The sequence below is a fragment of the Sycon ciliatum genome, chromosome 5 (genome assembly GCF_964019385.1).
Source record: "Sycon ciliatum chromosome 5, ocSycCili1.1, whole genome shotgun sequence".
NCBI classification, from domain to species: Eukaryota; Metazoa; Porifera; class Calcarea; order Leucosolenida; family Sycettidae; genus Sycon; species Sycon ciliatum.
Genome location: NC_088647.1, coordinates 36,335,978 through 36,352,522, shown reverse-complemented (window position 1 = coordinate 36,352,522; position 16,545 = coordinate 36,335,978). Strand labels below are relative to the sequence as shown.

Here is a 16,545-nt window from a genome sequence, read left to right as displayed (position 1 = left end):
TGAAGCCTGAAGGGAAAGACCCGGAAGCAAGGTCTGACACACTCTTGACAATAGTCCATTAGCGTTATATTGTGACTACAGTCAACTTCGCCAATAACGACATTCGGCGGGGCATCAGAAAAGTGTCCTTATTCGCGAAGTGTCCTTATAACCGAAGTCCCATTTGAATGTATGGGAACCCATATTTTGTATAGTATGATATGCATATCAAAATCAAGCTCTTTTCTTGCTCTATGTCAATGTGTACTTTATTTTCATATTGCAGTTGAAAGGAACTAAAAATTCAATGTGCAAGGGAAATCAATTGAAAAATATGCCTTTTTGAGCCATCTACAGGGCTAGAGATATGTACATGTATGATGATTACTGTACAATCATGTACAACTACATGTACATTGTATACATAATTATAGGTGTGCTGGTAAATCCAACAATTTTGAAGCCAACATAAAAAAAGGAAGAAAAGCCCCCCCCCCCTTGGCTGCATTTTCTGGCATGTGTGCAATAAATAATATCCATCACCAGTGCAGTGCACCATAGGTTCTGGTACTTCTGCATGACAGGTACATGTACTTGACTGACAGGTACTTGAAATAGCTGTCAAAAGCCCAGAAAGTCGTTATTCAAGCAGTGAATATGACCACGGGGCACTAAAAGCATGTCGCTATACGCGAATTGTCGTTATTCAGATAGTCGTTATATCCGAAGTTAAATGTATACAGTTAGATGGGACTTTGCTCTGGGCATGGAAATTCGGTCGTTATTCGCGAATTGTCGTTATATCCGCAGTCGTTATTAGCGAAGTTGACTGTATGTCAAGCAGCGAATTATTCCGGCTCACTCGCACTGATTACGAAGTGTCTTGTGCTGAACCGTAAATGTCTACTGCATGCAGGGTCCTTCACAGCCGTACATGTACACGTACATGTACATGTACGGCTTCAAATTTGTAATTTCTTTATTTCTCGATTCCCCAGAGGCTGGAAGGTCTGTCGAGGGGGTCTTGTGCATTCCATGCATTCGTATGTAGGGCTCCCTAGTCTCCAGACGTTGATATAATAATGTACCCCATCTAGTGGTAATCAGGGAGTCGTAAAATACCTGGTATTTTACGACTCCCTGGTGGTAATGCTGCCACTGCAACCTCCGATCGTTCACAAACATTCATTCGTTCATTTTCAACTCCCTGTGCGAATTCAAATTGACTTGAAGGAATCTTGTAACAGTTAGTTCGGTACCAATGCTATCCGAAAACTCTGACTTCCCTACGGTTTCATCGAATTGATCTGAAAAAGTGAAGTCCAAAGCACAGAGACTCCAATGACCGGTAGCAGCTGCACCCAGCCAATACCCGAATACCTTACCTTCTTAATAATATGGACTCGGGCGGAGAGCCAAGGTATAATTTATACAAAAGAGAAAGGACCAAGGAACTACAAGTTACGCTATACTGTCCACTAACACCACCAGTTACTAAACAATCAGCTCATGCCATAACATTGCACGACACTGACCGACGGTACTGACGTTCTACAACTAACTGGCTAACAGCTCTAGCACATCTTGGATGCGCACTCCAACAGCCTTCCAACTTGGAACTTGGTCAGTGTCGTGCAATGTTATCGCATGAGCTGATTGTTTAGTAACTGGTGGTGTTAGTGGACATTATAGCGTAACTTGTAGTTCATTGGTACTTTCTCTTCTAATATAATAAGATAATAATAATCTCTTGTTTACTTGAAGTATGATTATTCATGTTTGAGAAGGCACTCCGGATAGCAACATAATCATAGCTATTTCCACCCGATTGGATGTCATAATCAGCAGACTCCAGAAAACCTGGCTGGACTGATCGATCGCAATGACTTGAAGTTAAGCCTACACAACACAGTTTTTTTAACCGGCTCAAAACGTCAACGTGAGAGTGCTCCAAACTGCGAGAAACAGCGAGCTTTGCACGAAGGCACTGATAGCTTTGACGCAAACCAGAAACACCATTCCCGAAGAAACCTTAAAACCATGGCTAGTGTAGTGGCTCTACCTGCACTTCTTGATCCTGATCGATAACGTTACCTCCGTCTACTGATAGTCTGAAAGTGATATTAGCTTGTGAATCGTTCAACAAGAGCAACCGGGCCTCGGTCACAGTTGCTGTGTGTTCACTAGACAAACTGGGAGAGGGACATTATTGGACATTGGGCGGCCTACTAACTCCTTGGTTTCAGGTTTCACCATGGCCCCTGATATGATGTGTGTGCGTGTGTGTGTGTGTGTGTGTGTGTGTGTGTGTGTGTGTGTGTGTGTGTGTGTGTGTGTGTGTGTGTGTGTGCGCGCGCGCGGTGGTCCTGTACATGTGTATGCGTCTTGACTCCCATCTGCTTTTCAGTGCTAACCGTTATCTTATCGTGAGTTAGTTCGGAAGCCAAGACTCGATCAGGACACACTTGCACGGGCAGCTGCGACTCGACACATGCTTTAAGCCAAGCCGCCATACATGCACATCAGATAAAATACCATCTCAACAATCCAGGAGATGAGAGCCTGCTGTGTCTGCCCTAACCCGGAAAAGGTTCGCGCACCGAGAGATAATCCGACTGGGACAAAATCAGATACTAGTATGCAATGTAGAATAATGGCTACAGCGCTGGCAACTGAAATCCAACCCCCTGAGCGGTGCGCTCACATCACAAACACCCGGCATGGAATTGTCTGCGAGCAACACAACGAACTTTGCACGAGGGCAGGTAGCAAGTCAGCTAAATCGCACGAGTGCTTCGAACTGATAGGGGCGATACCCTGGCAGATTTTCCATCCGGATATCGGCGACTGACTCGGCTTTCTCTCTCTCTCTCTCTCTCTCTCTCTCTCTCTCTCTCTCTCTCTCTCTCTCTCTCTCTCTCTCTCTCTCTCTCTCTCTCTCTCTCTCTCTCTCTCTCTCTCTCTCTCTCTCTCTCTCTCTCTCTCTCTCTCTCTCTCTCTCTCTCTCTCTCTCTCTCTCTCTCTCTCTCTCTCTCTCTCTCTCTCTCTCTCTCTCTCTCTCTCTCTCTCTCTCTCTCTCTCTCTCTCTCTCTCTCTCTCCTCTCTCTCTCTCTCTCTCTCTCTCTCTCTCTCTCTCTCTCTCTCTCTCTCTCTCTCTCTCTCTCTCTCTCTCTTTCTTTCTTTCTTTCTTTCTTTCTTCCTTTCCTTCTTGCTGTATTACAGTTCATCGTTCTTATACACTGCTGTCGGCGCGCTAATTGTTCTTTCGTTTCGTTTTTCTTTCTTTCTCTCTGTCTGTCCACCCGTCTGTTTTCCTCCCTCCCTTTAAACGGGTCTTCTCTCATTTTCCTGCTCTCACCCTTTAGGGCCTCTACCCTTGTCCTTATGCCTGCCTTTTATTTGTCGTATTATTCCTCTCAGTTTCTCATCTCGTTTTCTCCTGTCGGTATCGTATTCGTCTGCGGTATCCTCTTTCTTTGTCAGTGTGGGACGCTGGTAATCATTCGAGCAAGAGGAAAACCTTCCCCTCTGGCCGAACGCAGTAGATCGGCGGAAAAGTCAGCAAGGTTTGACCTGTGTGTTTGTGTTGTTCATATTTGTTCATACACATGTAATAGCTGGCCCCGGAGGCAATCACACTCACTCCACTCAAACACTCACGTCGTAGTTTACCAGTAGTTATCGGGAAAGAAATATTATACACACTTGGAATGCAAAGAGATAGAAAGGCAACAAGAAAGAAGAAAGCAAGGGAACAAAAGTCCGGCAACCGGCAGCCATGTTGTAGGCCAATCAGCAATCTACGAAAACCGGTCGCCGACGAAATTCTAGAAACATTAGCATAATTAACCAATCACAGTTCACAGCTCTGGAACATTCTGGAACACTAATACTTGTACATTGTACTAGCAGCCAATCACAGTTCGCAACAGACAGTCATACGGGCAAAGTGGGGAAATACGGGTTTAGCCATACACGACTCATACATGTACATTACTCACGAGCGACTCACGGCAAGGGTAATAACACGCAGATACAAAATGCACAAGGAGAGAAAAAAATGTACCTAACTGCCCATCTTGGGGTTCGATGCACTCGATAAAACCCACCTGGAATATACATTGTATACCTTTGGGTAATCCTGAAATAAAGATTATTATTATTATTATTAACTGGTTTGAGGGAAAGAGACAAATTATTATTATATTATATTATATTACATTGTATACCGCCCACCATACATCATCGAGGGCTGACCTCAGGCCCAAATCCATACTCCATGTGATACGCAGGAAACCAGCATGCAGACCACCTTTGCCAGAATCCCAGAATTCCAGAATGCCAGAATGCCAGCCTGTGGTACTCCGCTCGTGTACAGTCATGAACGTGTAAATGATCGTTCATGGTATAACGGCCTGTGAGGTTGGCAACCACCCATCATTTAGTCCTATTGTATTCCGTTGCATCCCGCAAGACACCCATCACATACACTCTGTATTTTAAGATCCAATGGACTGTTCCATTAACCTCTGTACCCTTCCCATGGGTAACTCCCCTGATTACCCCTGATGGGTAACTCCCCTGATCGGCATGCATTCCTCCCCTGAAGAATCCGTCCAAGATGCTCCTGGTAATTGCTGAATGATTGCCGGGATACTGATTGCCGGGTACTGTACTGTTGTCTATTAATGATGATTGGTTCAGCCATGAAACTCTGAGTCACAACGGAATTTGCCCAAGGTTTTCATTGTAGGCCTTTGTGTTGCCTATTAAGTATTATTGTTGGCGCTGGAGCCTCCTTTACCTAACGGTGCATGTAAGAAAAGTTAGTGATATTCTTGCGTACTACATAGTGGCAATGGTACGTAGACGCAGAGTCAGAAGTGCAGAAGTGCAGCAGTGCTTGTAGCTTTCAACGCCAGTCGACGTTCCATCGGTTCTCCAAGGCGACGTGCCACCATGCACGGTCTACTGATGTCGCCAGAACACACTCGTGGGAAGGAGGAAAGCGAGGAAAGCTTGCCCAGCGTCCAATAGAGGCAGGCCAAGGTGTGGATACCACAGTGGAAAGTCTTGGATACCACCTTAACAGCAGGATGTTCTGTAGAGCAATGAAACTCCCTGCTTAGAAGCAAGACTGAGTTGATGAAATAGCTGTCAAACTGCATACCAGCAGTTATTCTAGATGCAATGCAAAGACACTGACCTGAATGTGTCCGGTGATACCCTACGACTCTTCCATCACTGCTGAATGCTGCACAGCTGGGGGTCACGTGGCATAGCGAACGATCACTTGAACTTGAAGTAAGTAAGATATGGCTGCTTGATTGAATATACTCGGCTCCGGGATGCTTTGGAGTTTGGGCGCAGCACAGGCACATATCATACGAAACAGAGATAAAGTGACTAGTTAGGCATGCACGCGAGACGCTCTGAATAACTCTGCATGCTGCGGAGCACTGATCATAAATCATCCGGCGATTATCAGGCGAAATGAGATTAAGGAGATTGAGATGTTGCCCGCGCACTGTAAGTAATCCGTGAAAACCTCCAGGCATTCGTCAGCACAAGTAGCCTCACTGGTCACTGCTCCGCAGGCAAATATTATTATGCATTCCATCTTCTTCGATACAGCTGATCCTTCTGCGTGATTTTCCCGTCTGACCTGAGACCGCGTATCGGCGCGCGCGTCGGCGTTAACAACGCTAATTCAGGGCCATGCGAAAGGATAGTCGGAATGTAACCTTCAACTTGAAAATATTGTGGCTGGTACGTACTTCACGCCATTCTAATGCACTTTCCTTGACACCCATGCATTTAATACGTACATTGTACATATCACACGCCATGATTAGTGGTACAAACCAGCTTGTTATCGCGGAGATCTGTGGGTAATGGGTCACTGACGACGAAAGGGCCGCGGGCCGTACCAGTGCGACAGAAACTGCAGTTTTCGCGACAGGATGCTGCCGGCACAGTGAGTGACTCGTTTTTAATGGCGGACCGTTTTCTAGGGCGATGAGGTACACCATTGTACACGGTACTAGTACACTGATCTGGATCCGTACCAGGTAAAATGTGCATCATCTGGAGTGCCTGGCACGAAAATTAACTGCTTTGGTGCCATTCGTCTGATGAGACCGTTAACGCGTTGCATGGATTGAAACATTCCATGTTGGTGACCCTATTTTCTCACTACACGCGAACATAGGACACAGCGGTGGATATTCAGCACCGCCCAAGCCGCTCACATCTGATCACAACTTTAAATCTGACATGCATGGATGGAGACTCTGAATTCTTGACGACCCGATTGCCCATGCAGGATGCGCAATGTGCTGGCATGCCGCTGTATGCAGTTGTGGTTGAGATTTGTGCGGAAGTATGAAGGCACTTTCAGTGATAGGCTGAGTTCTGGTTTTTTCTTCTTCTCAGGGGTTGAATGGCCTTCTGTTATGCTAGTGCTATTCCCTTGCGCGTTGGATTATGAACTGAATGTGTAACTTGTCTTGTGTTTTTCTGTGGTCTGATGGCACTACATGTATATCTGGTATTGTTGCCAGTGGAGGAGCTGGAGAAGCAACGCGGCGGGAAGGCACTTTCTTAAAACCGGTTCTTTGAGTGTTCTGCCGCGCCGATCTCTGCAGGTGCCATCAGAAATCGACGCTGAGCGCGCGGTCCTTTTGCGCAGATAGGCTATATGCATGCAGCGAGGGAGAACACCTTGAATCACTGCTATGCAAGATAAGACTGAGTCGAATCTCCACGACACACAAGAGAGGTGAATGTTTGACAGCAGCTACTCCGTGATAAGGACTGAGGGCCCACCACTGCAACCAGTCCCGGTGAGGATAGTCTGGACCCCCCACGGCATCAGGCTCGCACACACACACACACATCCACACACGCACTCACACACACAAACGCACGCAAGCCTCGTGCTCTGAAATCTCTACCCAACACACTAGCACCGGATCGACTCCATTGCAGTGAGTGACCGAGTCCCACAGTGCTATGCCGAACGGGCATGGCACCAACTTCAATAGACAATACCAATAGCAATGGGCAATACGGCGATCTGATGATTTGTAGTGGTCTGGGTCTGGGTGTCAATGTAGTTCGCGATACTATTACCCTCAATCTGAGCGTGTGTGCCAGACAATGGTTCACAGTATCCCTGACACGTTGATATGGCTGAGAGTGAGAGCGTCCCTGACACGTTGATATGGCTATGAGCCAGAGAGTGTCCCTGACACGCTGATTTCGCATTCTACACATTGCCGGCGTCACACCCGCTCCCCTGCATGACGTTATGTGATCAATACCACCATGCCCATGGTACCAATAGGCAATAGGGTGAAGTACGAAAACATTGGGCACCGCAGGGAGCTCACATCTGCCTTCACCAGCAGCAGCAGTAGCAGCAGCAACAGCGTGGTCAGTATCGTCCGAACGGATCGACGCCGTCTCAGCATAGCACCGCTTCTATCGTGTGCGAAGATAACTCTTACAGCCCCATCCTAATTGCCGTGAGGAGTGTGAGAACCTTGCCAGCCGAACACAGTATTCTGAGGCCATTGCTTCTCAAATGTTGAGATTACCTTTTCAGAAGTCAGTTGGTACTTGCAACGAGCATGGCTTGTGTGCGACAGCGCCGTGTTCAAATTATCTAAAGAAATTGTTTGGAATTACATGTAGTATTGCTTTGCTCGCGTATGTCTTTTCTCCACGCGCTATGTACACGTCCGGGATTACTCCATTGCCAACTGACATAGTAAACCGCAGATCCCCTTCCTGGCAGTTTCGGTTCGGTGATCAGGAGGTTTACCGTTTCCGTCACTGCTCTCAACCTTTGAGCAGCACTTGAAAAATTCGATTTAGTCCATTCCCAGAGGAGAAGAGAAAATTAGATTTCACGCAGTAGGTAGCTGTGGTATTGTTTGGCTATGCAGCCCTCATCCGTACTGTTCAGCGGACCGACGTTGACGATTTTCTCCACTTTGCTCATGCTGACAACATGGACGCGGCCCGCTGCTGGGCAGCATATTGCTGGACCTCACTTCAATGTGTCATTGAGATTCAAGACAGGTAGGCGCTTCATCCTGGCACATACCGAGATGCAGTGTTTTCAAAGTTACTCTTTACATTGTAATTCGTCTGATTATAGTCATTACACGCAGCAAGCACACACGCACACGCACACGGCAATACTGCCGCGTTCTTTGGAGTCGTCTTTTGCACGGTTTTAGTATTATACTACTACAATCATAATGATTTTACTTGTGTGGCCTCAGATTGGTCCCTGTAGAATGTGCTGCAAACAGTGTAGGTATCAGGAAAGAGAACTCGGTACTCTGTTACTACGGAATTGGGATAACAACTTCAACAAGGTGATTCAATAATTAGGTGCATATCGGTACACGTGTATCTACTGCACATATATGTACATGTTGAGAAATCTAGTGCACATGCGAAACTAAAGGTCTTAGCCTGATTCTCTCCTTTCTCAGTTTCAGCATTTCCTTCCCAGGATCAGGACTGCCATTGCAAGGCAAAAAAGGGGTGTGGTGGGTAGGAGAGCTCCCTGTCACTTCGCCCTTCGCTGTTGCAACCCAGACATGTGCACTGATGGCAGCACATTGTTCATAGAGCTGTGGTCTCCATTTACTAACTTATAATTTATGGCACAACCTAGTTGAAACTGGAAGTTGAAAGGGAGCATGACATGGCGTTCAGGGCCAGAAGGGGTGCTGCCTATTTCTTCTCATCTATAGACCATGGTAGACCCGCTCCAGTGGTTCTGCAGAAGCGAATGCGTCCACGGTGGATGCAGACTCTCTACATGATTGCACACATGATGCGCGTGTATTCAATGTCTCCCCTACTGCCCTAGATTATAAAACCGTGCTATGGAGACATGGAGTTGACTATTATGTAGATCTACCATCCATCATCATGAACGTCAGAAATGTGTTGTCTAAAATCATGAATCGCCTGCATTACGCGCGCGCGGCACTGCACCAGGGTTCAACAGTTGTCAGCGGTTTGCAGTGAGCTCGAATGCTGTCGACATGTCGGTGTTCGCAGACGGCCCGACGCACTCCGTGCGTGCGCGTGTGCTGCACGGAGCCGCAAAGTGTCTAGAGTTCTGCGCGTACAGCTACAGTCACGTAGATCTACCGGTATAATTCTAAGCTTTCACCATGCATCCTGAGATCTGCGTTGCTTGACATATCCACACTGTCGACGTGTCATGTGACAGTTATTGTATTTCACACAAACCAATGATCAAAACAATACAATACTGATGGTACGGATGGTCAATCTGCGGGCAATACTGACACAGTACAAGAAGCATTGGCAGTGCGGAAGCTGCAGAACCATGGGTACAGACACTGAGTCTCCATCAATCCTAGTACTGGTGATTGCGTCGCAGCAAGAAGCCGTCTGCGTAGAGTGGAACATATCGTGTGCAAATGAGCAGATGAAAGCTATTATGAAACTCTAGTCTCTACGCATAAGGGACGCTCACTAGGCTATAGGGCATTTGTCCACGCGAGGTAGCGCTGAGAGCATAGTTGTTTGGTCCAAAGTGTACACGTACGTTTCCAGATGGGACGATGGGTTCATTCTGTATCACAATTAATAATTGTGGATTTACAAACAGCCATGCTGCTGACACATCCACAATAACGTAAACATACAACAGTTGAACATACCATGCATGTGAGTCTGTTGATTATAAAGATGGTGTTGGCATGCAGGACGACTATTCCGTATTCGCGTGGTTGCGGGTGCCCAAAAAACAGGCAACACACATGCACTTGTGCAAGTAAGTACATCTACAGTCATGCACATAAATCGTCATTGTGCTTTGTAGTTGTGGCTTGCGCAGCTGCACTGAGTCTGTACTGTAGCACTGTCCCTGGCTTTCCGGATCGGATGTAAGGTTACGTTGCGGTGCGTGTCTTCGTGCGCTAAGGGTTCAAAAGGTCACTGCATGCACTCTACAGCGCTAGCGGCGAGGAAACCTGGAAGTGCATTTCCAAGCTAGCGAGTGTCTTGTGCCTTTCTGTTCGTTCGACGAAGAAGTTCGTGGGCTCGAAGTCGCAGAAACACGGAAAGCACCACACTACAATGTGCATGTAGCTTGCTGTGTGAGTACGTGGCTGTACCGGTTAGAGCCTGGCTGGTGGAAGAAAGGCTCTAGAGTGAACGAGAAGACCTGCGGACTGACGAACAAGATGTGTGTTACCACAATGTCGAGCAGGGTAAAGGATAGGGTTGCCGAAGGAGAGGATGCTGAGCAACTTTCTGTTGTCCTTCCTTGGCTGGAATGAATTTAGAAGGATGCGATTTTGCTTACCAGGCCGTCACTGCCATAAGGTGAGAGAGTGCCCTATTGGTTGGCTTTTGTTGTGCTGCCCTGGTCTACGGATGCATGCAGGGCAAAGCAGACGCTTTAGTCGATAGTCAACCACTGTAGTAGCTCCGCATTGGCACCATCTGTGAGTGCGATGGGTATCTATCTGTGAGGATTCCGCATGGCCACGAAGATCTACTGTTTGCGAACACGCAGCACTCCGTGTTTTGGAGAGCTGGGCTTTGGTAGGACCACGTAGCGACTCGTGCCAGAACTAGAGAAGTCAAGCCAGATTCAAGTGCCTGGCGCACCAGGAATGAGCGCATACCTGTAGCCATGCGGCCGAGTGCATGGCAGAACTGATACCAGGCATAGTGATTAGTGGTCTGCAGTTGCTGGTCGCAGCACGGTCATGTCTTGCCACATGTTGTTACTTTTTCGCCCCGCATCATACAGACCAGACCACATTGCCGGCCGCAGGCTATGTTTTATCCTCAGCCTGCGGGCCCTATTCTGTAGCAGTCTTTCAGTTTGAGTCTTCACTCTTGGCCACATGATCCCATGCTCAAGCAGCTGAGCTGCCATGTTTACCAACCCATCTTGCACTCCGCAGATAACCCAATCATAAAGGACTGAAAGAGATTTCATCTGCACAATGCATGCTCAGCATGCACTGGATGTGAAGACATTCTGACCATTATCTCCTACCATTACTGCATTAGATAACACACTCCCAGTTTATGATCAACAAGGACTGTCGAATTTCCATTACTTTCCTGAACGAGGCACACCGGTGCAGTAGCAGATTTGAAAGGAAACTTTGCGGTGAATACAAAGACTTCCCTTAATCACTGGTGTTATCAGGTAGTGTCAAGAATGTGCCATGTGTCTGCACCCTCGTAACACTGTTATCCTACCCCAGCCCATGGCCCACAGTACCCAAGCAAAATCCTGGAGTAATCCCTAGAATGTGTTGGGGAGACCAGCCACATAGACACCTTCCTGGACACAATTCACACTGATTGGGCCACAGAGGAATGTAACCATCATACCTGATCATTCTGGGGACATAATCAAAAAATGTTGACTATAAATTTTAGTTTTCCCCTAATGTTGCACCATCACTCTGACTGGTAACCTGGTGAAACGAAAGTCAAAATTAACGTTTGTGACGAGAGAGAGAGAGAGAGAGAGAGAGAGAGAGAGAGAGAGAGAGAGAGAGAGAGAGAGAGAGAAAGGGAGAGAGAGTAAGTTACATTTATAAAGACAGGTAAGTCTAACAAATGAGGACTGAGACCTCTACAACAGGGTTTTTACGCCTGAAAGCAGGTGCATGATTTAACAAGCAGGTTGTCAGTCTAGATTGTATGCGCAGATGGAGAAAAAGCGCAGAATTTTTGTAATGAGATTAAAAGCAGAAATAATAAGAAATAAAAAGAAAAGATGAAATGAAACCCTGCTCACAAACCCGCCCAGTCTTGAGAGAGAGAGAGAGAGAGAGAGAGAGAGAGAGGGGGGGGGAGGGAGAGAGACAGATAGATAGATAGAAAGATAGAGAGAGAGAGAGAGAGAGAGAGAGAGAGAGAGAGGGGGGGGAGGGAGAGAGATAGATAGATAGATAGATAGATAGATAGAGAGAGAGAGAGAGAGAGAGAGAGAGAGAGAGAGAGAGAGAGAAAGACACGAGGGGGGGGGGGGTAGAACTTTGTTTTCGATAGTGTATGTTATGTTTTGAAGCACCTGCGGCAGTGTGGATGTGGATGTACTCCATGATCAGGACTGAAGACTGATTGATGTGCTACTTTATACTTCAAGTACATGTGACAAGAACAGTAAATACCTACATCTTGAAGTATAATATGCTAAACATTTCTAAGTTCTTGCAAACTCCACTGCAGCCAGTTACACTTTGGTAGCCTGCCCGATCTATGCTATTTGTCTTTTCGCTGTGACGTACTTTTTTGGAGTTATTCAATTTCCGGTCATGGTTTTTCAAATTTGTCTGCATTGCCAAAAAAACATATTTTGAAGAGGTGGGACCGTCTAGTGTGATTCTTGTTAGGTTGAGAAACTGCTCCATCATAATGGATAGCCAAGTAAATTTCTCAACTCAACTACATAATAATATTATGTGGTTGAGGTGAGGAATTCTTGTACTGACCACTCTACATATTATGTAGCCTCGGGGTGGGCAATAGCAAGAATACAAACGCAAATGGGGGTCGGGCCAATCACGGGGTGGGTGTGAAACATCAGCCACAGCTGTTCCTGCTCCGGGGATAGTGACTATGCACCCCGGCCGTCTGTGACCCCTGTGAGCAAATCTTTTTTCTGGAGGCAGTGGAAACAGATAACGTACTTATATGAATTCTTCTTATACCGATTGACGAGGTGCTCACAGTTTCTAAGGAACCGCTGTGATACTACGGTAATAGCCGGATGTTATCATATGGCTTACATGAAATGTACTTTAATAAAATTAAAAGTACTTCCTTTTCCATTCCCTCAACTAATGAATATTTCGTACTGCAATTGTACATATTCTCGTGCACCCAACATTCTTGTTTGATGCTCGCCCTTTGGCGTCCAACTATGACCAATAATGCATTCCATTTAGTTCAAAGTCCACTACATGCGCCCCGCATGCATTTCCCTCCTGTTTATGGTGCAATGTTTGACCTGTGAGCTCTGCACCAGTTATGCATCAGTGAGCAGCATTGCAGTAGCCACAGTCCTTGCCTGTGTGCGTACACGTATACCGGTACTTAGTCAACATGTGTGTTATTGTCTCTGCCTATGTTGAATGTGTCCCCCCCCCCCCCCCGCCCACCCCCCCGCAGATAGCGGCCGACTCACCACCATGCAGCTTGTCCGCAACGGCGAGAAACGTGGCAACTTGAACATCGACAAGAAGCTGAACAAGCGTTTCAACCAGCTAGGTTTTATTTCCAGCAGTACAGATTCAATAGTCATACGCTGGCAAGCGCAGCATGACATGGAGGTACGTCCATACAACGTTGCGCCAGGCTCAACAATTCGGGGTTTTTAAACAGTTGTTTGCAGTGAAGAGACTGCTTGGGGGGGGAGACAGACAGACAAAGGGAGAGAGAGAGAGAGAGAGAGAGAGAGAGAGAGAGAGAGAGAGAGAGAGAGAGAGAGAGAGAGAGAGAGAGAGAGACAGACAGACAAACAGACAGACAGACAAACAGACAGACAGACGGACAGAGTTGGGAGTAACTTGCAAGTGGCCGCACTGGAGTTTATGAACAGTTCAAAACATCTACTTCTACCAAGTATTGTAAAAGAAAGGAAACGAAACAAATGTTTACTATTGGCTTTGATTTGGTTGATATGTGGCTGCGCATCCGTCCAGCAATCAGTTTCTTTACATCCGGTGTCGTTTTTCTGCCCTTGTCCCTTCTGTCTACCCATTTGCGCTCCCCGGCATGGTTTGCTCTGTCTTTCCACTGCCCAGGTGAAATACTCCTTTGCCGTGTACGCCGACATTCGCCGTATCTCCAGCAGCACCGTGGGTGGTAATACCAGCGGCTACATACCCAGAAAACGATCATGTAAGGATATGAAAAAGGTTTCGCGGAGGCAGAAATGAAATCAACGCAATAATGATAGGCAAGTTGCGCATCCAATACACACACCCTGTGAGAATGGTGTGTGTGTGTGTTGGATGCGAAACTTGCTTTGTTTATAATCATAGGTTGAGGGAATGGAAAAGGGTAGAAAGTCTGAAGAAAAAAACTGACTGTCACCACCAGGACTCGAACTAGGGACCTTCGCTTGAGGCCAGCGATGCTCTAACCACTGAGGCATGGTGTAGCTGTCATCCCAGCAGAGCTTTATTCTATGCGTTTTGAAAGATATGAAACGGAGCTAATATTCAACTCCATGCAGTTGCTCTCTATTGAGTGAGTCAGGGCTCTCTGACCAGGTTGGGCCACTTGTAGGTCGTGATGGCATGACTGATGTTTGCCTCACAGTATGTCCTGAAGAACTGGCTAAAGTTGATCTCTATCCGTGCCGATCGCTTTGAAAGGGATCATTACAGTTCTCAGTTTGTTTCATCACGGGGAGGGGGGGGGGGGCTGGGTTCTTGCCTTATAGCACTGCGTCTGATGGGCAACAAGATGTTCACGTGCTTTGTGCGATCACTATCATGGGGCATGGAGGTTTGCTCAATATGGAAGCATGTTCAGATAAGAAGCACCCGGAATACTATCAGTACAATCGTCATGCAGATCTACATGACTGTACTTGTACATTTTCCTGTTCACCATGGGGGGGGGGGCGGGTGTCTTTTCTTTGTTCCAGAGTTCCACTGTATTAATTACCCATCATTTCAGTCCCACGTGTCCGTCACAGTGTTTCTGTTGGTGTACAGAAAAGTCTTTAAAACTGGTCTCTGTAGGCCGGTAGATTTTGTAGACAGGTTAGAAGGTACATGACTCTGCTGCATATTCTAAAGCCTAGCCGGACCAATCTCTTCACACATTTTGTAGTCTTTTCAGTCTTGCCGGGCCAGACACTACTAATGCAGGCTTTGCCTCATCTCTTCTGATCTGCTTGTGCCGCAGGTATTGGTTTGCAGCTGGCCTGTGTACAGGGACTCAACGAGGCAGAGAAAAGCACAGAGAGTGTGTTTGTGCTACTGACGTTTAGCAACTCACGCAACGAAGCATTACCCGGCGACCATATCCTCCTCAAACTCAAGAGAAGCTGCGGACGTAAGTCATAGCGCTGCGGCCAGTCTTGCTCAGAAAACAGCGCCATTTATCATTCATTGGTGGACAGTTACTCTCAACTCGTATCCATATGTCCTTTTCCTTTCTACATTTATCATTTATGCATTCATTATACATTTATCATGCCATATGGGTGCTTTGGCTTTTCACTAAACTTCTAAACTTAAATGCCTTGAAACATTGCAGTACATGTGCTGTGTGCCGCAAAGACACAATTATCAGTATGATTTGCACACAGCATGTAGTTGTGCTTACCATCACATGTTCATATCATATTGGACATTCTGATCATCCCCCCCCCCCCCCCCCACACACACACCGGCCTCTTTCCTGCCCACTTATATCAAGCTCCTCTGCACTTATGTTCATCCGTGCTGAGCATTGCGAGGTTCTGTACAGTCGCCATCATCATCATCATCATCATCAACATCATCATCAACACACACATGACCCCATGCCAAAACTCATAAACTCATTGTTTGGCTTCTTGATCTGCGGATGCGGAAAACTCGGCCTCCAGGCGACTCTCACACAAACCGTGAATTTGTTGTTCATTTCAATACAGCTGGACCGTGAGTTTCATACTTGTCACGTTAACACTGTAAAGTACATATGCAGTGACTATCCTACCCGCTCTGCCAAACTAATACTTGAACTCATTGTCTTGTTCATGTCAATACAGCTGGACAATGTCCACCTCCCCTAGCCATTGCCAACGGCCGAGTATTGGCCGGTGAGACTGAGAAATGCCGACCGGGAATGATGACCTACCGATGTAACCACGGATACAGACGCGTAGGCTGCGAGAGTTCAACGTGTATGAACGGCCGGTGGTCGTGTCCGGAGCCCACATGTGTTTGTGAGTTCAGGATTGAAAATTTATTTATGGTCAGCTCATAATAGAGAAATCACCTGGCTCTATTCTTGGTAGCCGCTGTCGATTTTTCTTCATGTTTCCCCTTATCCTTGTCCTAATAGTCCTGGGAGACCATCTGGATTTGAGATTTCTTGCATTTGGCAAAAGAAGGGGGAGTTCATCATGGGGAATTTAGATTTCTGGTACTTTGAAAATGTATGATTTTGCTGCGTGTAACTTTTTGAAGGAATCAGGACGGTCCAGTCTAAAGCCGAGCTGCTACAGTGCTCAAACTGCTGAGGAATGTGCTAGTCTGTTTGTTTAGAGAGCCTACAATTGCAGCTTTCTCATATGAAGCTCTTTGTGAATTGGATAGAGATGTGCACGGAGATACGACTGCTGCTTGCCGATAAGATAGTAATGCTATTGTAATGCTATTGTAATGCTATTGTAATAATTATGTATGCTCACTAGTTGAGGGAAAGAGACAAACGGGAAAAGTCTGAAGAAAAAAAATTGACTGTCATCACCAGGACTCGAACCAGGGACCTTCACTTGAGTGTTTATTACACCGTGGCAATTCCTCCTAT

At 46.6% G+C, this 16,545-nt stretch overlaps 1 protein-coding gene across 1 annotated transcript in view; it reads left to right on the top strand.

Moving 5' to 3' along the window:
- The first annotated feature begins 6,602 nt into the window (after nucleotides 1–6,602).
- The window catches only part of LOC135818531 (uncharacterized), a 13,855-nt gene continuing 3,912 nt past the window's right edge, over nucleotides 6,603–16,545 (top strand). Inside the window, exons 1-5 of the mRNA XM_065331926.1 lie at nucleotides 6,603–8,067; nucleotides 13,183–13,343; nucleotides 13,818–13,914; nucleotides 14,932–15,081; nucleotides 15,782–15,958. Of these exons, the coding sequence (XP_065187998.1) occupies nucleotides 7,926–8,067; nucleotides 13,183–13,343; nucleotides 13,818–13,914; nucleotides 14,932–15,081; nucleotides 15,782–15,958 (727 nt within the window). The 5' untranslated portion in view covers nucleotides 6,603–7,925. The remainder of the gene's footprint in view (nucleotides 8,068–13,182; nucleotides 13,344–13,817; nucleotides 13,915–14,931; nucleotides 15,082–15,781; nucleotides 15,959–16,545) is intronic.